The 23,507-nt window shown below is 38.8% G+C and overlaps 2 protein-coding genes across 2 annotated transcripts in view; one reads left to right on the top strand and one right to left on the bottom strand.

The window, feature by feature from the left end:
• PLEKHH2 (pleckstrin homology, MyTH4 and FERM domain containing H2) overlaps positions 1–21,466 on the bottom strand; it is a 110,092-nt gene extending 88,626 nt beyond the window's left edge. The window contains exons 1-3 of the mRNA XM_066378388.1: positions 21,372–21,466; positions 14,909–15,038; positions 645–707 (exon numbers count right to left, since the gene is read on the bottom strand). Of these exons, the coding sequence (XP_066234485.1) occupies positions 645–707; positions 14,909–15,031 (186 nt within the window). The 5' untranslated portion in view covers positions 15,032–15,038; positions 21,372–21,466. The remainder of the gene's footprint in view (positions 1–644; positions 708–14,908; positions 15,039–21,371) is intronic.
• C1GALT1C1L (C1GALT1 specific chaperone 1 like) lies at positions 2,189–2,743 on the top strand (the record flags this gene model as incomplete). Its single annotated transcript, XM_066371942.1, is given in 5 exon segments — positions 2,189–2,427; positions 2,429–2,493; positions 2,496–2,544; positions 2,546–2,631; positions 2,634–2,743. Coding segments are annotated over 5 exon segments (549 nt in total), but the record flags the coding sequence as incomplete, so codon positions are not given.
• Positions 21,467–23,507: the final 2,041 nt, after the last annotated feature.

Genomic DNA, 23,507 nt, shown 5'->3' on the forward strand with positions numbered 1-23,507 from the left:
ATAGGGTTTGATGTAATTGAGGCAGTATGTCTGAAATAACCAACTATGGTGTTTTATTGCTTAAAAAGGTCACACAGAGAATTAAATAACTTGGTCCTGGCCAGTGGTTCAGTGGATAGAGTGTCGGCCCAGCATATGGATGTCCCAGGTCAATTCTGGTAAGGGCACACAGGAGAAGTGACCATCTGCTTCTCCCCCCTCTTATCTCCCTCTTCCCCTCCCAACAGCCAGTGGCTTGATTGCTTCAAGTGTGGCCCCAGGCACTGAGGATAGCTCCATTGGAGCACAACAGCCTCAGGCACTAAAAATAGCTCAGTACTGGAGCATCAGCCCCAGATGGGGTTGCTGGGTGGATCCTGGTTGGGGCACATGCAGGAGTCTGCCTCACTTTCTCCCCTCCTCTCACCTAAAAAATAAATTAATTAATTAAAATAAAAATAATAAAGAAGTATGCTTATCCCTTTGAAAATCTTTTAAGTAGCCAAATAAAGCTGATTCTCCATTCTGTGGATCCAGGTTATGAACAGTCAAAATGATAAGATGTTGAGGAGGGCAGAAGACTATTTTAAGGACTATTTTGGGCAGAACAATGCTAATATTGGCAGAGGCAAAACCAGAAATTTTTAACTGAAATTATATGCTACCTGTTGAAAAGCTTTTTCCGCTTGACGTTCAGCATCAATGACTTGTCTCTCAAGCTGTTGCATCTGTAAAGTGAGGAAAATAGAAAAATCATTTTTTGTTTGAAAGGGACTTAGAAATCTCATGTTTTCAACTTCTTTAAGCACATTTAAAGTAGATCAATGCATTTGAATTGCATATAGTTTATCATATTAAAGTTTATTTAGTGTATATTTAAAATCTAAACAACCTGACTGGTGGTGGTGCAGTGGATAGAGTGTAGACCTGGGACACTGAGGTCCTAGGTTCAAATCCCCAAGGTTGCTGACTTGAGCATGGGATCATTGACATGATCTCGGGTTGCTGGCTTAAGCCTAAGGTCACTGGCTTGAGCAAGGGGTCATTGGCTCAGCTTGAGACCCCTGGTCAAGACACGTATGAAAAGCAATCAGAGACCAACTAAAGTGACGCAACTATGAATTAATGCTTCTCATCTCTCTCTCTTCCTGTCTCTCTGTCTCATTAAAACAAACAAAAAAAATGATTAAAAAATATACCAAAGGTTTGATATTTATAATACAATGTAATATATACCACATGAATATTCACCAATAGGATTTTCTTCATTGGACTACACATAGCAAATTACTGGTCAACACATAGTAAACTTAGAAATCTCTGGTCAACACATAGTAAAAACAATAAGAGAATAGTAAAACCTCAAATGCCATACTTGATTTGTTGATCAGAAAGTCACAGTGGTAGCAGAAAGTGGTGTATTCTTGTAAGTTATGTTTACTGTATCATCGATGGAGAATCCAAAAATAAGGGTGATTGGGCTATACTGAAAGAGACTTGGACAAAACACTAGAGCAAGCAGAACCCGACAGTAATAAAAGTGATTCATTTGTTTAATAATTTAAAAAATGATGTATATACAGACGAGGAAAACTTACAACTACAGTGTGTCCGTAAAGTCATGGTGCACTTTTGACCGGTCACAGGAAAGCAACAAAAGAAGATAGAAATATGAAATCTGCACCAAATAAAAGGAAAAGCCTCCCAGTTTCTGTAGGATGATGTGGCAGCATGTGCACATGCGCAGATGATGATGTAACACTGTGTATACAGTGGAGCAGCCCACTGCCATGCCAGTCGAGATGTGGACGGTACAGAGGAAAGTTCAGTGTGTTCTGTGACTCATTAAATTCGAATCCGTGACCAAAGTGCAACGTGAATATCGGCGCATTTATAACGAAGCGCCACCACATAGGAATAACATTACTCGGTGGGATAAGCAGTTGAAGGAAACCAGCAGTTTGGTGGAGAAACCCCGTTCTGGTAGGCCATGAGTCAGTGACGAGTCTGTAGAGGCTATACAGGACAGCTACCTAAGGAGCCCTAAAAAAATCTGTGTGTAAGCCCACATTGAACTGCACTGAATAGGTATGAAACTGGGAGAGTTTTCCTTTTATTTGGTGCAGATTTCACATTTCTATCATCTTTTGTTGCTTTCCTGTGACCAGTCAAAAGTGCATCATAACTTTACGGACACACTGTATATATCTCTGAAAAGTATGGCAACAACTACCACTGGCTATCCCTTGCACATCTCCCTACACTTGCTGTCAATGAAAATTTCAAGTAGCTTCTGTTTACTAGGGACACATCGCAACAATTCTGTCTGGGCCAAACGATAACATCTGGTAACTTTAAATACATGACTATGGAAAGAGGAATTGTCTTGAGTGTAGAGTCCATGAAGAAGCTTAGCTGTCTCAAGAAATCTACAAAGTGTGCAGATCTAAGTGATGTGGAAGTTGTCTGAAGACATGCAGTTGGCAGCCTGCCTGAAACATGCAGGAGTTCTTGCAGAAATGCAGAGGATTCTGAAGAAAGAGCTGTATCTAATACAAAACCAACTGCTGATTCATGAGATAATACCTAGTAACACTTAGAAAGTAGTGGAAGGCTGCAATTCAGTTATGGCTAGTACTTTTAATGAACTGACTCTGAAAAGATGATAGTAATGATGGATGGTATGTACCAGATAAGAGCATCTGAACATTATTGCAACACCACGCTGGGTTTCTTGCCTCCAAACAGTTCAGAAAATGACTGAGGGCTAGGGAATAATACAACAGTGCTCTTCAAGAGCATTTGAAATGTGGCTAGTCCAAAACAAGACATAGTGTAAGTATAAAATACACATCAATATTACATATATTATTTGAAAACTTAATACAAAAGTATAAAACATCTCAGTAATTTTTTATATAGACTCATATTGAAATGATAATATTTTGGCTATGTTACTGTAAATAAAACATAATATTAAAATTATTTTCATGTTTTTTATTATTTTGTTTATTAAAAATGTACGTAGATGGGTGAAATAATATATTTGGGATTTGCTTCAATATAACTAATATAAGAAGGAAGAGTAAGCCAGGGTACAGATGAAATAGAATTAGTCTTGGGCTCCTAATCATTAAACCTGGGTGATGTGTACATGAGGGCCCATGATAATATTACTCTTACTTTCATATGTTTGAGAACTTCTGTAATAAAAAATTAAAAATATATAAAATACATAATTAACATTAAAAGATACACAAATGATATGTAGTATGATAAACAGTATAGATATATGTGCTAATTAGAGGGTCACTAGTGAACTTGGTGAGGTCAGCTGCAGTGTGGAGAAGCAAAGGCATAAGCTAGAATGCCAGTCGAAGTGAATTAAAGTAACCATTAGGGTTTGACGGCCACCAACGATGACCACCATCAATTCCTACCCACCAGTATGCACATGCCTCTTTCCTCACTTAGAGGGGAGGTCCGTTGCCCCTCTTCTTGACTCTGGGATATAGCTCTGTGACTTGCCTTGACCCACAGAATGCAGTGGAAGTGATGCAGTACCATTTTGAGTCTTGCCTGTAAAACTTATTTATACTTAAGACATATTTGTATTTTTTCTTTTTATGAAAGCACATCTATATGATGAATTAAAAGTCTGCTACTGTGGCAAAGTCATGGCAGACTAAGCAGTTGTTTAGGGCTGAATTATTCTCCAGAGTGGAAGAACTCCTTCAGTTGTGTTAATCATCCAACCGAAAATGTGATTCTATCAAACTCTGTCCCAACCCATCCCCACACCCCCTCAGGCTTTCAGCGTAGGTGGTTAAATGGTAATGTGGGAAAACCCACTAGTTCTTGCTATCGGACAAGATGGGACAATTGAAGTCTTTCTGGTTGCCTGACATTTTTCTAGTTGTGCAAAATGGATTTATACAATACTTAGCATCTTCTAGTATCCATCAAAGCTGAATAATTACCTAAATTTCAAGTGCTTGACTGAAGGTTAAAATTGAAGGTGCTGTTCTTTGTTCTAGAAAATGCTCGATTCCTGTTTTTGAAGCTCAGCTCTCCACTGCTATTGGCTTTCCATTTTCCCCTCACCCAACTCCCCACCACAACGCTACTCTATACAGAAATTTTGTTCTCTGTAATGATCACCAACCCCCGCAGGCTTCCTTGTCACATTCAGTCTCACATTCTATTATTACAATGTAAAAAAGTTGTCCTTGTGTTTCTTTACAAAAGAGTTAAGGATAACCACTTAATAGAAATCAGTCTGTACCTTCTAAAGCATCAAAAGGGTGGGGGGAGGCCTGGGAGGAGATAATTAAAGAAAACGTCAACAACATAATATGTAGGAACAAAATACACTTATTATGACTTTGGACATAAAGAGATTATCTCACTAGTTGAATAAAGAAATAAATCTAGCTAAATATTATTTAGAAGGGCATACTTGGAAAATATTAAAAGGTTGAAAGTAAAGGGACAGAAAAATATACCAAGTAAATAGTAACTGAAAGCAAGATTAAAATCAGACAAAAGAGCCTTTAATGCTAAAAGCAGGGGTCCCCAAACTACGGCCCGCCCGAGGGCTGCATGCGGCCCCCTGAGGCAATTTATCTGGCCCCTGCCGCACTTCCGGAAGGGGCACCTCTTTCATTGGTGGTCAGTGAGAGAGCATAGTTCCCATTGAAATACTGGTCGGTTTGTTGATTTAAATTTACTTGTTCTTTATTTTAAATATTGTATTTGTTCCCGTTTTGTTTTTTTACTTTAAAATAAGATATGTGTAGTGTGCATAGGGATTTGTTCATAGTTTTTTTTATAGTCCGGCCCTCCAACGGTCTGAGGGACAGTGAACAGGCCCCCTGTGTAAAACGTTTGGGGACCTCTGGCTAAAAGTTTTACTAACAATAAACAGTGTCAATAATTATAAACAAGGCAATTCAAGAAGATAAAAACAATCCTGATCTGGAATACACCTAACTTCAAAATATATGATTCAGAAGGTTTGATACTTTGTGATATACTCTGAAAGTTCAAAATAGTTATTTTGTTTAGACAGTGATTTCTCAGGTAGCATCCTACTAAGGTTTTCCCTCAAAAGACTAAACAAGTCCATTTACTTTCACAATTTAATTTTTCTGTTTATCAAAGCCATGAGTATACAAAGTATCTACTAGTTCCACAAGATTTATTAATAAAAATAACTGCACTCTTTTAGCCAATTCTCTTAATACGTACTTTCATGGTGTAAATTAAATGCTTCTTTTTCTGTTGACCTTTTTAATTTATTTACTCCTTACTTACTTCCTTTCTTTGATCTTCTTGCATTTGATGCAGATACACTCCGTTCTTTCAATGTGTTTATATCACACCTTTGGTTCAATCACTATTCAGGATTAATGTTACTGTGACTGTGTATGACAGTATGTAGTAAACTATGGTTACCTTTTCCTTTGCTACCTAACTTTTCTTTCGGAAGTTAAGAGTCTTGTTCTTTTATTTACTTAGCTTTCTATGAACTTAACAATAATCCAGTTCCAAATTCCCAACACTGTCTAAATCATCTCTCAGGATGTTCATTCACAACTGATATTCTACAAATTTCATCTTCTTCAGTCTCCCACAACCTCTGACCTAGACCAGTATGGACTGGCTCTCCTCTGTGCTTGCTACAGCTGGGATTTTGAGTCACCATGTTCTGATTCCACATTAGATCTCCTGTTTCCTATATCTTATACCTTCTTTTTCCTTCTTCTTTCTTGGTTTACTTCCTGTTTTTTGTTTGTTTGTTTTGTGAGAGAGAAGAGGGACAGACAGACAGGAAGGGAGAGATGAGAAGCATCAATTCTTCATTGATTGCTTTTTCATATGTGCCTTTGATGTACGGGTGGGGGAGCTACAGCAGAGTGAGTGACCCCTTGCTCAAACTGGTGAGCCCACACTTAAGCCGGATGAGCCTGTGCTCAAGCTGGCGACCTCAGGGTTTTGAACCTGGGTCCTCTGCGTCCCTGTCTGACGCTCTATCCACTGCACCACTGCCTGGTCAGTCTACTTCCCTGTTTTTTGTGAACTATTTTTTTTTAATTCATTTTAGAGAGGAGAGAGAGACAGGGGGGAGGAGCTGGAAGCATCAACTCCCATATGTGCCTTGACCAGGCAAGCCCAGGGTTTCGAACCGGCGACCTCAGCATTTCCAGGTCTACTACTTCCCTGTTTTTTAATGGAGCACATCCTTCTGAAGATTTCTCATGTTATGGTAGGTACTTGGTAGACCCTTTCAATCTGGAATCTTTGTGTATTGTTTCATTGATTTTCTCTGCTCCAGACCTTCTATTATTCATGTCTTGAACATACTGGACAAGTTCTCTAAATTTCTCTCTTTTTCTTTAACTTTTTTCTCTACTTCCAGGAACTTACTTTAAGTTCATATTCCAAACTTTCTATTAAATTTGCTATTTCTTTTACCATATTTCTTTTTTAATTCTTCAAGAGTTTTTGTTTATTCTCTGAATATTGTTTCATGGATGTAATATCTCTTCTCTCTGGGGATATTAAATGATAAGAATTTGCTTGTTTAGTTTCTTTTTCTCTGTACAGGCAATTTTTTTCCTGATTATTTGTTTTCATGTTAGAGACTTTCTTTACATGTTTGGTCATTCATGAGATGCCTACTTATGTTTAAGAGTAAGAGATTAAACAGCTTTAGCATAAATATGAGGCTTGATGACCAAGAACTATATGTAACATTAGGTAATCTGGCTAGGCTTCTGTTAGAACACCACACACGTGAACATTATTACCTCTTCCCTCTTAGGCTAATAAGATTCCCCAGAGACTTTTAACCTCCTCTTGTAGGATAAATGTTTGTCTACCAGCATTTTCGGAGCCACATGGGAGAAGGTTAAGAGCCAGGGTGGAGGGGGAGTGCTCACCACTAAATAGGCATATATTCACTTGATCCCCTTGTTCCTTGTGAAGCAGAGTGAAAGAAACCATACCCTAGAAAAAAGATTGGAGGGTCCCTAGCTTCTCTTGGGAACTAAATACCCTGCATAACCCTGTCAAGACCTAGAGAGAAAGGGAGGTGTGGACCCAACGACAATGGGTATTAATGGAAAATATGAGTCAACTAACTCCTTGAAAACTTCTCACTTCTCCCATGTGCTAAATGTCCAGCAGTTAAGCACTTATTTTCTGTCAAAAGACTGAAACATTCACTCTGATGAAACTGAATAAATTGTTTGGAGGGCTAGTTCAACAATAGTGGCACTGATGGACTCGTAATGTGATAGGCTGCCTCCCACAAACTCACCTTAAAACAGAGATTGGCAGTTGACCAGCACTGACTATTTATATACAATTACCAGTCAACTTTTCAGATGTCCCATTCTTAAATATAAATGGGCCGCTAAAGACCATCAAACATTTTAGAAGTGCTTACACCTTGAAATAATTATATATATATATATATGAAAGTAGTCTGAGAAAAGAAAGATAACTCAGGAAATAGAAGAGAACTTATGCTCCCACCCATGACATGGTTGGGATTTTGAGTCATCATGTTCTGATTCCACAATGCTCTTTCAGTTGAACCACAGCTGCTTTGGTGTTTATAAACTCCACACACAATGTAGTTACACAGAACCACATGAAAATCAGCTCCAATACATGAAACCACAAAATTCTTAGATATAAAACATTTGTCTTTATTTCTGTCTTTTGGATGCTATTCTTTCAGCCTAGGACTTTTATTGGTAATTTAAAATCACGTTAAACATTCATAATAGGAGCTATATGGTCTCAAGGAACCTATTACAGAAGAATACACAGGAATAGAGATATAACCAAGAGAGGATACATTTGGAATTTGAGATTCTAACAGAATTCTACCACTGAATAGAAAATAAGCTAAGCACTTTCTCCCAGATTTTGAGTGTATTTCATTACAGAACAATGGTTAAAGCAGGAATAATGAATACGACATAACAAAAAATCAATACATATAATATAAACGTTGTTAAAAGAAAATCACTATATTTTCACAATTGATATTACAGATCATAAATACTGAATGCATCACATTACATAAATGTAAATACACATTAAAGTATCTCCAATAAAGTTTAGAACACTTTAAAATCAGTTTAAACAACAACAACCAATATAGTATGAAAGGCAATACTCTAAGTTTCAGATGATTGTTTTCTAATCATTCAAGCTGGAAAATAAGTGCAGAAACTTAAAGCAATGCAGGAAATATTCATATAAGTTTTAACTTTCACAATGTAAACCATCACGTAAAGTTTGGGCCTATTCCACAACTAATCCATACTAAGTCACTAAAAAAACAAACAAACAATAATAACTTGAATGATCTGCTTGCTGTATCAGCCACTGGACAAAAATAAGTATTTTATGAACAAGCCACTTAATACCATAACAAAATGAAGTAGCAAAACCTAAACCTACTGTTTTGATGACTACAGGAGTGTCGTCTGTAGCCAGACTGGGCACAGCAGCAAGTGGCAGAAGAAAATTTGCCACTGACCTTAGATCACAACACCACCATGCTTAATTCAGAGTGTTACAAGTACGTATTGGAGGCTGGCTACTTGAGATGGAATAATTTAGGACCTTTATACTTATTGCTATAGACAGCAATTTCTCAAGTATCTCTGTTCCTGATTTCTTCCAATAGAATCCATGAAAGACTTTAGCACTGTTTTGTTGTAATAAATAATATCTTTAGTTGGTAGCCCAAAAATGACATGTAAATTAACCTGCAAGACTTATTGTTAGTATATGTATAATTTCCATCAGGCACTGTGAAATATCAGGTGAGGCAACAGAGAGACTGAGGGGATGCGGAATTTAAGTAGGGTAATTGTGGTTCTATGAACTATATGTGAAAACAAATAGTGTGCTGTCCAAGGACTCCTTATTCCTATGAGAGAATTCTAGACCACCTCTGGGGACTCAGAGTCACAAAAGAAAGGTCAAGTGGCCAGAAACCCCAGACAGTAATGCTGTATCAGGTAAAGGCAGCCTTAGGTGATTTGGGCTATGCTGATACCTAAAGAAAAAATTCTTCAGCTGATTGATGGTGGCACATTAGATAGAGTGAGGCCCCAGCTTTGAAACTCTAAGGTCACTGGCTTAAGAGATGGCTCACCAGCTTGAGCACAGGTTTGCTGGTGTGAGCATGGAATCACTGACATGATCTCATGGTCCCTGGCTTGATACCAAAGGTTGCTGGTGTGAAGCCCAAGGTCGCTGCCTTGAGCAAGGGGTCACTGACTGGGCTGGAGCCCCCAGGTCAAAGCACATATGAGAAGCAATCAATGAACAACTAATGTGATCCTTCTCATTTCTCTCCCTTCTTCCTGTCTCTCTCACTCTCTCTCTTTCTTTCTCTCCCTAAAAATAAATAAATAAATAATAAAATCTTCATATTTTTTACTCCTTCTCTTTCACTGAAAATCTAACCCATAGGAACTAATATTCTCTTCACCTTAAGATGAAACTCTCCTATTTCCCTCCCTGAATAAAAAACTAGTAATACTGTAAAGTAGGAAAACTACTTAAATCTCAGCTTCCCTGAAGAGTTTATATTTGGCATACTAGAGATATTTCCAACACCATTCCTTAAATTCCTCTAAAGACCTCTCCCACTTACAGCAGTATTTGCCCAAGACTTCAATAAGGCCTTTTTCTTCACAAACTTCAATATTCTAAGTTACTTGGAAATTATGATGAAAAAAATGCAGAATAGTTCTTTTAAAAAAGAATCCCACCCATCTCCAAAAACCATAAGATATATAAGGTCTACTGGAAAGTTCTGTCCGTTTTTGGAATAAAACAAAATATAAATTTTTCTTACCGTCAATAAACTTTATTAAATAATATAATTGCCATTATTATTAATAATTTCTTGCCAGCGTATGGGCAATTTATATATCTCATTTTTGAAAAATGTTTTATCTTTTGATGCAAAAAATTAAACCAGTGCTTGTTTGATATCTTCATTTTTGAATTGTTTGCCCTTCAAAAAATTTTGTAAGGACAAAAACAAGTGATAGTCAGAGGGTGCTAAGTCCAGGGAATTTGGTGGATGCGACAGACATGCTTCTGTAGCATTTCTTCCTTGTTGAAATTCATAAAAATTACAGTGGCTTAAATGAACTTTATCAGTAGCCATGGGTACACTATCGCTTCACACATAAGACTAACGTGAATCAACTTTGTTTTAGTTAATTTGCTACATCAGTATGTATACATTAAGTGATAAAAATAGAGAGGCACACATGCACCAAATAAACATGTGCTTACGTGTTGAAACTTGTTGTGATAGATACGGACAGAACTTTCCGGTAGACCTTATATATAATTGAAATCCACTTTTCATTAAAAAAAAGTATCTCTGATCTTCTCACACATCTTTCCTAAAGAAATTCAGAAAGTGTCTCCTATAAATCAGTAAATACATTTGTTTAACTCATCTCTTTGCACTCTTAACTAGTGTATTCATTCAGAAAGATTGAGGAAAATAATAATGAGTTACTTCTATGTGCCAGGTACTCAGGTAATATATTACCTGCACCACAAAAAAAGTGGAGAGAGCTAAGGGTTAATGCCAGCTCAGCAATTTATTGCTGTATGATACTGGGCACACTATTCAAGTACTCTTAGTCTTAATGTAGACATATTTAGATTTGGAATAATAATAGTTACCTCATATGGTGTTTAAACTAGCTAATGATCGTAATGGCTTAGGAACCATAGCACCCACTGTTAGCTGCCTATAGCTAGTGCCAATAAAACAGAACTAAGAACCAAAACTATTGCAGAAAAGAAAAGCTGGCTAGGATTCCTGGCAAAGAGCTAAAGAATCAAATTAATATTCTCTCAAGAATCTTCAGCCTTGAGCCAGCATCCATTTGGAAGGAAGGTCTGGAGGACTATTAGGGGAAAGCTATGGGGCAGACTGGTCCTAACATAAAACTGATGGTTATGAATGGGACCAGACTGGCCTCTGGAATGCAGCATTTGCCTCATGTTGGCATGCAGAAGCAATGCAATAGGGTTTGCTTTGAAAAAATATGCAATGTTAGGTAAATACACACACATCTTAACACACAGATACCTGCCTCCAAGCAGAGGTGGATTTATATATGTTTCATAGCTGAAGAGGAGAAAATAGATGAGTGGGTAAGTATACCAGAGAAAGCAAGGAATGTGGTAATAAAACTAGATGAGGGAGGCCATATAGGGTGATGGCTAAGCATTCAGGCTCTAAAAGCAGAATGCCTGGTTTCAAATCTTGGCTCCATCCCTTACTTTTTGGCACAAACTCAGGCAAGCTAAATAACTGCTATGCACCTAAGTTTCTTCCTATGTAAATATAGATAATATTAGTAGCTAACTCATAGGGCTGGTGTAAGGATTGAAAAGTTCATTAATATTAAGCACTTAGAAGATTGCCTGCCACATAGAAAACTTCAGTTTCATAATCTGTAAAATGGGAACAATAAATTTTATTACTTCATAGGTTGTTAGAATAATTTAAAAAAAACATATCTATAAAGTGCTTAGCACATCATAAATCAATAAATACTTGATATTTTTATTAAAACATGGGTGGGTACCAGAAATAATTTTCAATCCCGAGAAAATTATTTCATAATGGAATATAACAGATAATATTGTGAAAAACATTATTCCCACTTTAGTGTTGAATCTATTTACTGGGAAACCATGAGTAACTTGGCATACTTACCCACTTTCCACTCTATGAAACACATCTGCGTAATTTCACCTCTTAGATCTGGCAAAGGATTTAAGTCACAGATACAAAATACAAAATACCAATAAAAAAAGGAAGAAAAAGAAACCACAACTAAAACAGCAATTTTTAAATAGTATTCCTCTTAAAATTCACTCACTGCCAAGAAAAAGGAAAATCTAATAACATAAACTATCATTTGATATAATAATCAAAAAGTACAATTTTACTTGTGTAGAGAACGACACTTAATGTTTAAACAATGGACACTCAAAAATATTTGTTGCAATGAGTCTTCCAAAGAACAAAATGAATGTTGCCATCAAATTCAGAATTTAAAGGTCAATTAATTGAAAACCAAATAAGCATAGCTACTAGTTAGTCCAAAAAGAAACCAGGAAACTATAGAAGTCAATTGAAAGGAAATTTTGAGAAGACTGTGGTCAACAGTGTGCTAACTGCTTGCTAGGATAAGGCAATACCTGGAAAATTATTCATAAGGTTTAGCAACATGGATATAATTGGTAATCTTAAGAAAATCATTGTATGAGGTGGTTAGGATTATAGAAGATACCAGATAAATAACAGCACAACCTGAGAAATAATTTTTAGAGAAAGAAGAGCAAAAGAGAAAGCATGCTTCATCAATTGTGAGTTAGGATACACTTCCCCAACTTGGAGATATTCAAACTGGTATTCTTTTCAAGCTATAATTTTAATTCTAATAGCAACAAATAAAGCACATTGATATAAGGGATTTATTTCACAAAGACTATTACTGAGTTCCTGTCTGACTCAAAGTGAATGGGATAATTTTAATCTTTCCACCTAAAAGACGTTAAAACACAAAAATTTAAGATGATATAATGAAAGTTTAAACTGATGTTTTACTGGATTTTAGTGATATACAGTGTGTCCATAAAGTCATGGTGCACTTTTGACAGGTCACAGGAAAGCAGCAAAAGACGATAGAAATGTGAAATCTGCACCAAATAAAAGGAAAACCCTCCTAGTTTCTGTAGGATGATGTGGCAGCATATGCGCATGTGTAGATGATGATGTAACACCGTGTGTACAGCAGAGCAGCCCACGGCCATGCCAGTCGAGATGTGGACGGTACAGAGAAAAGTTCAGTGTGTTCTGTGGCTCGCTAAATTTGAATCCGTGACCAAAGTGCAACGTGAATATCGGCGCGTTTATAACGAAGCGCCACCACATAGGAATAACATTACTGGGTGGGATAAGCAGTTGAAGGAAACCGGCAGTTTGGTGGAGAAACCCTGTTCTGGTAGGCCATCAGTCAGTGACGAGTCTGTAGAGGCTATACGGGATAGCTACCTAAGGAGCCCTAAAAAATCTGTGTGTGAGCCCACATCGAACTGCACTGAATAGGTATGAAAATGGGAAAGTTGTCCTTTTATTAGGTGCAGATTTCACACTTCCATAGTCTTTTGTTGCTTTCCTGTGACCGGTCAAAAGTGCACCATGATTTTATGGACACACTGTATAGTTATATCATTAGAATTCCTTTGTGCTGAAATATTCTTAGCCAGCAATGAAAGGAAGACTAAAGATGATCTTTTTCAGAGATGTGGTACTTGTATCCATTCTCTATCTCAAAAGGATTATGCAGACTAGAGTTTAAGAAACCACCAGTAAGTTCTTCTGATCAGTTTTGAATGACCATTATTGGACACAGCAGTGTCCAATAGAAATATATAATGTGAGTCACACGCATAATTTAAAATTTTCTAATACATTAAAAAATAAAAAGAATTGGTAAAATTGAGTATTTTTATTTTAACCCAATATCCAAAAATTATCATTTCAACATGTAACAAATATGAAAATTATTGCTGAGGTATTTTACATTCTTGTTTTCATAATAAATCTTTGAAATCTGGTGTGTATTTTACATTTGCAATACATCTCAATTTTACCTAGCCTTATTTCAAGTGCTCAGCAGCCACTTGTGGTTAGTGGCTGCTACAGTGGACACTACAGATCTAGAATCCAAGTTCCTGGGAAATAGGAACATGGTTGTCTTCTTCACAATTGTAACTGTACCACTAAATGTGTCTGTCACATAATCAGCCCTCAAATATTTGTTGAATGAATGAATTTATCTATTGATTTTATATACAAAATTGCTGTGAAATAAATAAAATTTTAATTACACGATTAGAACTATTAAAAGCATATAATTATATTAAATTAAATTCCAGCTGAGATGATAGTTTAGTGATATATAGTTAGTAAATATAAATTCTTAAATAGTGGCATACTTTTAAATATAATATAAATACATTTTACTATCAATAGAAAATATTCTCCTTTAATCACTTTATACATGATTTTCCTAAATAGTTAAGCAAATCAGAATGCTGTCACACTTCTCCAGTAAAAACAAATAAATTAGCCCTGGCCGGTTGGCTCAGCGGTAGAGCATCGGCCTAGCGTGCGGAGGACCCGGGTTCGATTCCCAGCCAGGGCACACAGGAGAAGCGCCCATTTGCTTCTCCACCCCTCCGCCGCGTCTTCCTCTCTGTCTCTCTCTTCCCCTCCCGCAGCCAAGGCTCCATTGGAGCAAAGATGGCCCGGGCGCTGGGGATGGCTCTGTGGCCTCTGCCTCAGGCGCTAGAGTGGCTCTGGTCGCAACATGGCGACGCCCAGGATGGGCAGAGCATCGCCCCCTGGTGGGCAGAGCGTCGCCCCTGGTGGGCGTGCCGGGTGGATCCCGGTCGGGCGCATGCGGGAGTCTGTCTGACTGTCTCTCCCTGTTTCCAGCTTCAGAAAAATGAAAAAAAAAAAAAAAAAAATACAATTAAAAAAACAAATAAATTATAGCTTTTCTCTCTGGAATGAATGCACTCCACATTCACCAAAAATGCACACAGTTCTTACATATTCCACTAGTATTTGCAAAGAAATGTTTTTTGTCTTAAATTGTCCAATTTACTCTAAAAATGGCAAAAGACTATGCCAAATATAGCTTTCAAAGCCCAGACAAAAAGTTAAATTATATCCATTATGTTTTAAATGTTTACTCCCCAAAATACTGAGATTATTTAAAATAAATGAAACAGGCCCTAAATGGCTGATGCTTAATAACAAAGGTTAGAAAGAAAAGCTTACCTTCTCAGCTAGGAGCTCTCTTATCTTGCTTGCTTGAACTCTAAATTTCATGAGCTGGGATTCCAGAGCTACGCATCGTTCTTTCCAATCTACTGGTCCTTCTGTCTCAGAAAGCTCTGCCATATTTATTCTATAAAAGAAAGCATTCAAGTGGCATAACACCAATTAGAATTCTGGAGAATTCATTAAATCATCCAATGCACACCTTCTAGTAACCATCTAGTGATATTCAGACACACGTTTTGAATTCTAAGATAAATTCCAGAACCAGTGATATCTCATGGAAAGGACTAAGTGGGAGATGGTAAGCCAGGGTTCAAGGCCCAACTGTGTTAATTAAACTTTCTATGTAATCTAACCTTTCTATGTCTCAGATCATCCAATCTAGAAAAAGGGGGATTTGATAGTAACGAACCATTCTTCTTCATGGATATGTTAGGAGAAACAAAATATTGCTGTTTTTAGTGGGTAGTATAACAGCACCACAAACATGGAGTACTATTATTATTTCAGCTTTGCTCAACAGATAAGATTTTAAAAACCTATCAGCTTATAATCTTATTGAACTCTTAAATTTACAGAATTATAGTTTGATTCAATTGGAACATGATAGAATACCCTAAAGAAACTTTATACCAGTGCTATAATTAAGACTTAAATTTATATTATAATTATTACTTATCATTACCCTAAATTTGTCCAGGTCCAGGTTTTTTTCATGCCAAAAATCCTTTGGTGTATTTAACTGGGCAAAGTATTACAACTGTTGACAAGTTTGCATAAATGTAAACAAATGAATGTAAAATTTGGAATCACCTACATTAAGTAATAAATCTAGAATTAGTGCTTTCCACATTAACTTTCCTTTTGGAGGAGATTAATCCCCAAGAGAAGCACTGGAAAGGGAAAGCCAGGAGGCAGGAAAATTCTAAAGTGCAAAGATTTTGAAATTCTTTTTTTTTTTTTTTTACAGAGACAGAGAGAGAGTCAGAGAGAGGGATAGCTAGGGACAGACAGACTGGAACGGAGAGAGATGAGAAACATCAATCATCAGTTTTTCATTGCGACACTTTCAGTTGTTCATTGATTGCTTTCTCATATGTGCCCTGACCACGGGCCTTCAGCAGACCGAGTAACCCCTTGCTCGAGCCAGAGACCTTGTGTCCAAGCTGGTGAGCTCTGCTCAAGCCAAATGAGCCTGCACTCAAGCTGGCGACCTTGGGGTCTCGAACCTGGGTCCTCTGCATCCCAGTCCGACGCTCTATCCACTGTGCCACTGTCTGGTCAGACAGATTTTGAAATTCTAAAGTGCAAAAAACTATTACTTGATTTTGAAATCATGATTGTTACTGGCTGTGAAATTCATAAAAGTAGTCTTAAATGTTTGTTAATGTTTTATCAGGCCATTTAATAAATGGCTTGATAATAATGTAGTTCTATATTGATCTTTCTATGAACTGATAGACTTTGCATTAGAAATGGCTCTTCTGAGGAAGCCAAGCCCCAGTCATGAAATATATGTGACAGCAAAACTCCTAGAACCCAAGGATAGAACTGCAGCTGAAAATGAACTATTCTGCTCTTTTGTTTTACAAAAATATGTCTCCACATATTAATGAAATTTATTTTTCCAACATTCAGTGTAATATAACTCCTACCTTATAGCAGTTTCTAAACCCACAAAAGATTATTTTCCTGGTATAAATATTGTATTATGCTTAAATCAGTTTCACATTAATACTTATATCATTCAATAATTTAGAAATACATATAAGCAAAGTTGTCCTACAAAAGCTACAACTTTATCAAAGGCACCACAACCATGTCAAAGCCTTCAGATGCTCCTCAATTATAACCATAATTTAAGGGAAACTGATCATTGTTGAGCTGAAAATCATTCTCTTTTGATTTCGTTTTTATAAAAGTCTTACCCGTTGTTCTCTGAGTTTTTTCTAAAGATATTAGCCTTTTTAATGACCTTTTTCATTACCCACATCAACATTTACTACCAATGACGCAGAAGTAAAAAATGCATTTTGTCAGTAACAAACTTGTTCTTAATTCTGCTGCACATTATGTTTTATTGAGTTGTACATTATGATTTTGTGAACCAATGTCACCATAATAAAGTCAATAAAAAATCAGGCCGTGGCCGGTTAGCACCTGGTTACAGCATTGTGACGGAACTCCAAGTTGTGAGTTTGATCCCCAGTCAGGGCACATATGGGAAGTGGCCATGAATGCACAACTAAATGGAACAACAAATGAATGCCTCTCTCTCTCTCCTGCCCTCTTTCCCTCCCTCTGTCTTTCTAAAATCATTCAATTAATCAATCAGTCAAATAATTTAAAAGAGAAATAAGACAAGGATGTCTGTTCTCAGCATTTTTAGTCAACATCATACTGGAGGTTTTAGCTAGGGCAAGAAAGTGAAATAGAAAGCATCCAGATTGGAAAGAAAGAACCAAAACTACCTATGTTTTCAGATGTCATGATCTAATATACAGAAAATTCTAAAGGAATCCACAAAGAAAACTATTAGAACTATTTCATTTAGCAAAGTTTCAGGATACCAGATCAATACACAAAAATCAACTCTCAATATGTTTCTATATACTTAGCCAGGATAAATCCAAACATGAAATCAAGAATATATTTATAAGAGCATCACAAAGAATTAAATATTTAAGAATAAATTTAACAATAGACATGTAAAGTTTAGATATACTTTGAAAACTGCCAAATATCATTGAAAGAAATTTTAAAAACCTAAAAAACGGAAGACAGCCTATATTTATAGATTGGAAGACTTAATTTTGTGAAGACGGCAATACTTAAAAATAAATATACACATTCAATGCGATTTTTATCAACATTCCAACTGTATTTTTGCAGAAATTAACATGCTGATCCTAAAATTCATGTGGAAATTCAAGAGACCTAGAAAGCCAAGACAATCTTGAAAATCTGTGAGACTCATATGTTCCAATTTCAAAAATTACTATAAATCTACAGTAATCAAGACTATGTGGTACTGGCATAGAGATCAATGGAATAAAATTCAGAGTACAGAAATAAAACCTAAACATTTACATTCATTTGATTTTTGACAAAGATTTTGTTTTTTCAGTATTTTTCTGAAGTGAGAAGCAGGGAGGCAGAGAGACAAAGTCCTGCATGTGCCCGACCAGGATCCACCTGGCATGCCCACTAGGTGATGTTACTCTGACCAGCCATTGCTCCGTTGTGGCCAGAGCCATTCTAGCACCTGATGGGGAGGCCATGGAGCCATTCTCAGCGCCTGAGCCAATTTTGCTCCAATGGAGCCTTGGCTGCAGGAGGGGAAGAGAGATAGAGAGAAAGAAGAGGGGGAAGGGTGGAGAAGCAGATGGGTTCTTCTCCTGTGTGCCCTGGCCAGGAATCGAACCTGGGACTTCCACATGCCAGGCCGATGCTCTACTGCTGAGCAAATCGGCCAGGGCCGAATAACCTTTTTTAAAAAGACTATTAGAGGGGCCCTGGCCAGTTGGCTCAGTGGTAGAGCGTCGGCCTGGCGTGCAGGAGTCCCGGGTTCGATTCCCGGCCAGGGCACACAGGAGAAGCACCCATCTGCTTCTCCACCCCTCCCCCTCTCCTTCCTCTCTGTCTCTCTCTTCCCCTCCCGCAGCCAAGGCTCCATTGGAGCAAAGTTTGCCTGGGCGCTGAGGATGGCTCTGTGGCCTCTGCCTCAGGCGCTAGAGTGGCTCTGGTTGCAACAGAGCGACACCCCGGATGGGCAGAGCATCGCCCCCTGGTGGGCGTGCCAGGTGGATCCCGGTCGGCGCATGCGGGAGTCTGTCTGACTGCCTCCCTGTTTCTGGCTTCGGAAAAATACAAAAAAAAAAAAAAAAAAAGTCAACCTGGAATGCTAAGGTCCTCGGTTCAAAACCCTGGGCTTGCCTGATGAAGGCACATATGGGAGTTGAGGCTTCCTACTCTTCTCCCTTTCTCTCTCTCTCTCTCCTCTCTGAAATGAATAAATAAAATAAAATAAAAAAAGACATGTAATAACAGTGTTCATAAGGGAGAAATCGGAACTCTCAGACATTGCTACTGAGAATGTAAAAATGGTACAGTTGCTTTGGAAAATAGTTTTATTGGTTCCTCAACTGTTTTAACATAAAGATACCAGATGACACAGCAACTCCAATGCTAAGTATACATATATACCCAAGAATTGAATACATGAATCTACACCCAAACTTTTACACAGATGTTCACAGCAGCAATATTTAAATAGTCAAGAAAATGGAAACAATTCAAATGTCCATTATTAGATGAATGGATATTATTCAACCACAAAACAAGAATAAAGTACTAACACATGCTACAATGGATGAAACTTGAAAACATTACCCTAAATTCCAAGTGAAAGAAGCCAGACACAAAAGGCCACATATTGTGTGATTTCATTTATATGAAATAAGTAAATCCAAAGAGACAGAAATTTGGTTGGTAATTGCCAGGGGCTGTGAAGAGAGGGCAATAATGATCCATTTGGGGTTTCTTTATGGAGTAATGAAAATATTCCAGAATTAGATAGTGCTAATTGGCTGGACAACCTTGTGACTATCCTGAAAACCACTAAACTGTGTACTTTAAAATATTAAATTTAATGGTTTGTGAATTATACCTTAATTTGAGAAAAAACATATATTTACAAAGGAGTAAAGAAAAAGTAACAGTTTAAGTGGATTTATATTAGGTCAACATTAACAAGGTCAATGATCCCTTGTTTGTAGTTATCTCTGTCAAGAATTCCATTATTAACTCAAATAATCTAGAGGTAATTCTTAATCTCAAAAATGACAAGAAACAGACATATGTCAAAGAGTACTTTGCTATAAAATTGACACAATATATAAATTCTAAGCTGAAATGCCTATTCACTTTTTTGGTTCTGCTAATTACCTATTTTACAGTTAAGTAGCAAAACCTTAAAATATTATTGGCATTTAATGTCTGCAGTCCCTATTAATAGGATCATAATTTTTTTTAAAATTAATAACTAGATTGGTTGGCTAATGGTCTGCCATGAGGTCTAGACACCTGATTTCCTCATTTTATTCTGTAATTTCAGTTAATATAAAGTAACTACTGTGTTAATGCATCATCTTGAGTAAAGATTCTAATTTTGAACAATATCCATCATCCTTTTCCATTACCACTGATTTTATAGAACCAATTATATAGCTTTGGGAGCAATATCCACTTGCTAAATAAAAGTCATCACTAGATTCTGAGTTTGAAAGTAACCTCTCTTTGCTGCAGTGGGCAGGAAAACGCCTTGGTTTTCCAAATGCCCCAATGACTTTTGGAAATATTTACTGACACAAAATTAACTGTTTACAATTGTAGAGTGAAAGCTCTTTTCTCTGAGTCTTTGACTTCCTGTTTCTCTCCCAAATCCCAAAAGAGAAAGAAAAAGCAAAGAACGAATTCATCTTCTTAAACTTACCCTGATGAGGCTCAGGGTGGCCACTCATACTCTTTAATTCTCTCCTCTTAGAGCACAGCTTAACCTGGCCAGGTAACTGTATTTTTCCCCCTTAAAGCAAAAAAGATCTTTCCTGGCCACACTGAGGCATGCCTTGTTGAAGGAACCTCCGGACCATCACTCATCCCCACTTCAGTACAGCCTGTGCTCTTCGGTGACACTGCCCAGAACAGCCATGCACCTCAGTCCACAGGTCCTGGGGGGACACACACCGCTGTGAGGACAGGCTCGCGACGGTCATTTTCACAAAGAAAGCAGTAACCTGCAGGTAGCACAGCACAGCTTGTACACTGTAAATGGTTTAACTTCTCTTTCCACTGCATTTCGCACATCAAATCTGCAGTTCAAACGTTCTGTCTTCTTAAAAGTGGTCTAATAACTTCAGGGACAGCGCAGTTTCATGGTAGGTCACATAAGGGCACTCTGGTATTCCGTCAATTCGAGGTGTAGAAAATGGTTCTTTCAAGTTTTGCGAAGTTTCGTCCCAAGATCACAGTGGGGCTCCCAAGAAGCCGAGGCCGAGCCGCAGCATCCTCAACTGCGTGGGCCCCTCTGCCGGGGACGCGGGGCTCCCGGGTGCGACCCCCTGAGTGCCCGCTCCGCACCATAAACCGGGGCCCCGCTTTTTCAAACAAAATGTCACAGGAGACTGGGTGGCGAGGCGCCGCCGCCCCCCGCCCCCAGATGAGACCCCAGTCCCGGGGGCAGAGAGGGGGCGGACGCTGGAGAGCCGCGGCGGGACGCGCGGAGGCTAGTCCTGAGCCAGCCTGCGCGATCCCTGGGGTCCCAGCCCGCCGCCTCCGCCGGCCACCCCCAGCCTCCGACCCGCGAAGCCCCTGGGACCGCGCGCTCTCCCGGGGGCGGGGACACCCGGGCATCCGAGGCACTGAGGTCGCCCCGTAGCCCCCGCCTTTCCCATCAGCTTACCTCTGCTACTAGCCCCCGGCGGCCGCACCCGAAGTCCCAGCCGCGCCTGGTGCAGGGCTCCTGGGGCTCTCAGCCGGCGCCCGCCTCACACCAAGCCCGGGACAGGCGGGGGCAGGGCACCGCCTCCTGTAGGGACTGGCGGCAGGAGTAGCCAATCGGAGGTCGCATTTGGGCGCCCAACGTCACCTGGAGTTGTTGCTCTGACTTTGACTCCTCCCAGTCCCTCAGAGTGAGAGGGAGTTTTGTCCAGGAGTGTCTACCCCTAGCCGTCGCCGCATCTCGGGCTCAGAGCCTATTGTAGCTGTCACCTCCTTTCTACGCCTTCTGCCTCTACTCCACACCCACCTGTTTGATTTCTCAGCCTGACGTCTCTCCTCTTGCCAATCTGTTCTTCACCCTCTTTCCAGGTTAACTGTCCTGAAGTGAAGTTTTGAAGTACACCCTGACTCCCGAAAACCTTCATCGGCTTCCTTTTGCTTAAATTACCAAGAACAGCTTCCCTAGTCTAGTACCAAGGCCTCCATCCTATTTTGTCAGTTTTTTGTTTGTTTGTTTTTACAGTTGCCCTTCACACATCTAAGACTGCTGCTATGTATTTCCCATCCCAGGGAAGTCCTTTTGAAACTAGAACTTCCTATGTTCACCTAGAAAAGTTCTATCTACCACACAGCTCAAATCATCTCCACGCCACGGTTATTGTCGCCCCGCCTCTCTTGTTTCTGCTCCCGGAGCATTTCGGTTTTTCCTTCTCTTGGCACTTAGTTCATTCTGCCTTGTGCTGCACCTTTTCTCTCTCCCTTAGACCTTGAGTGCTTGAAATTTGAAATTGCCTTCTTTCTTTTGCATCCTCCTCAGCACCCAGCACAGAGAATTGCACAAGAAGATGAGTGAGAGTTTTAGTCTAATTAGGTTTTACTTCCCAAGATGGGGTCTGGAGAGGCCAATCTCGGGGTTGGCGGGGGCAAGAGAGAGAGAGCAAATGAATTTGGAATGTTATGGGTAATCCTTCCCCAGGTTCACAGAGCTAGGACAGACAAATTGCTCTCTTTGGTTTACAGTTGGCCAATAGAGGGTGTCAGAGGCTTTTCCCACTACAGTCTTTCCTTTCTCTCTCTCTCTCTCTCTCTCTCTCTCTCTCTCTCTCTCTTTCTCTTTCTCTAAAGCTCATCTCACCTTATATAGAAAAAGCACAAAAGATAAAGATTTACAAAGTTCCTTACAGGGAAGGCAATAAGTAAATATGACTAAAAGGCCAGTAAGCGAGTATCAGGCTTCCATATTTCTTCCAGATGAGCACTAATTTTGGACTGGATCCCAGACTACCCCCACATGTCAAATTCCTTTTGCCTTCTGTGGGAGCTGATGATGCATATCATATGAAAAACTGTCTCCAAACAGCTTTGGCAAAAAAACAGGCTGGACGGGGCTTATTTTACAGAGCACACAGGAGTTAAATAAACAGAGTTTAAGTAACTTGCATAATTTAACACGGCAAGTCAGTAGAGACCAAAGAACTAAGAGCAGGAGAAAGAGAGAAAGAATGCCAAAATAGAATCACTTTCGTTTGTGAGTCAGAACGCTAAGCAGACCAAGAGAGCTGAGTGTCTAAAGCCACTCATGAAAAGGAGCTTTCTAAACATCGCTACCACCCATGCAAGGCTCAGCCAATGTTTACTTACTGTCACCTTCTTCTGGGAACATGACACATAGAATTTGTTTGGCTATGGAGAATACAGAGGAACGGCATCCTGTTTCTTGCTACACTAAGACTAATACATGGTACAACGGAATATTATTCAGCAATAAAAAGAAATGAAGTGTTGATAAATGCCACAACATGGATAAGCCTTGAAGACATTCTGCTAAGTCAGGAGTCGGGAACCTTTTTGGCTGAGAGAGCCATAAACACCACCTATTTTAAACTGTAATTTCGTGAGAGCCATACAACGACCTGTGTACATTACACATTATCCAATAAAAATTTGGTGTTGTCCCGGAGGACAGCTGTGATTGGCTCCAGCCACCCGCAACCATGAACATGAGAGGTAGAAAATGAATGGATTGTAATACATGAGAATGTTTTATATTTTTAACGTTATTTTTTTATTATTAAAGATTTGTCTGTGAGCCAGATGC

Source organism: Saccopteryx leptura, chromosome 3, assembly GCF_036850995.1.
Source record: "Saccopteryx leptura isolate mSacLep1 chromosome 3, mSacLep1_pri_phased_curated, whole genome shotgun sequence".
NCBI lineage: Eukaryota > Metazoa > Chordata > Mammalia > Chiroptera > Emballonuridae > Saccopteryx > Saccopteryx leptura.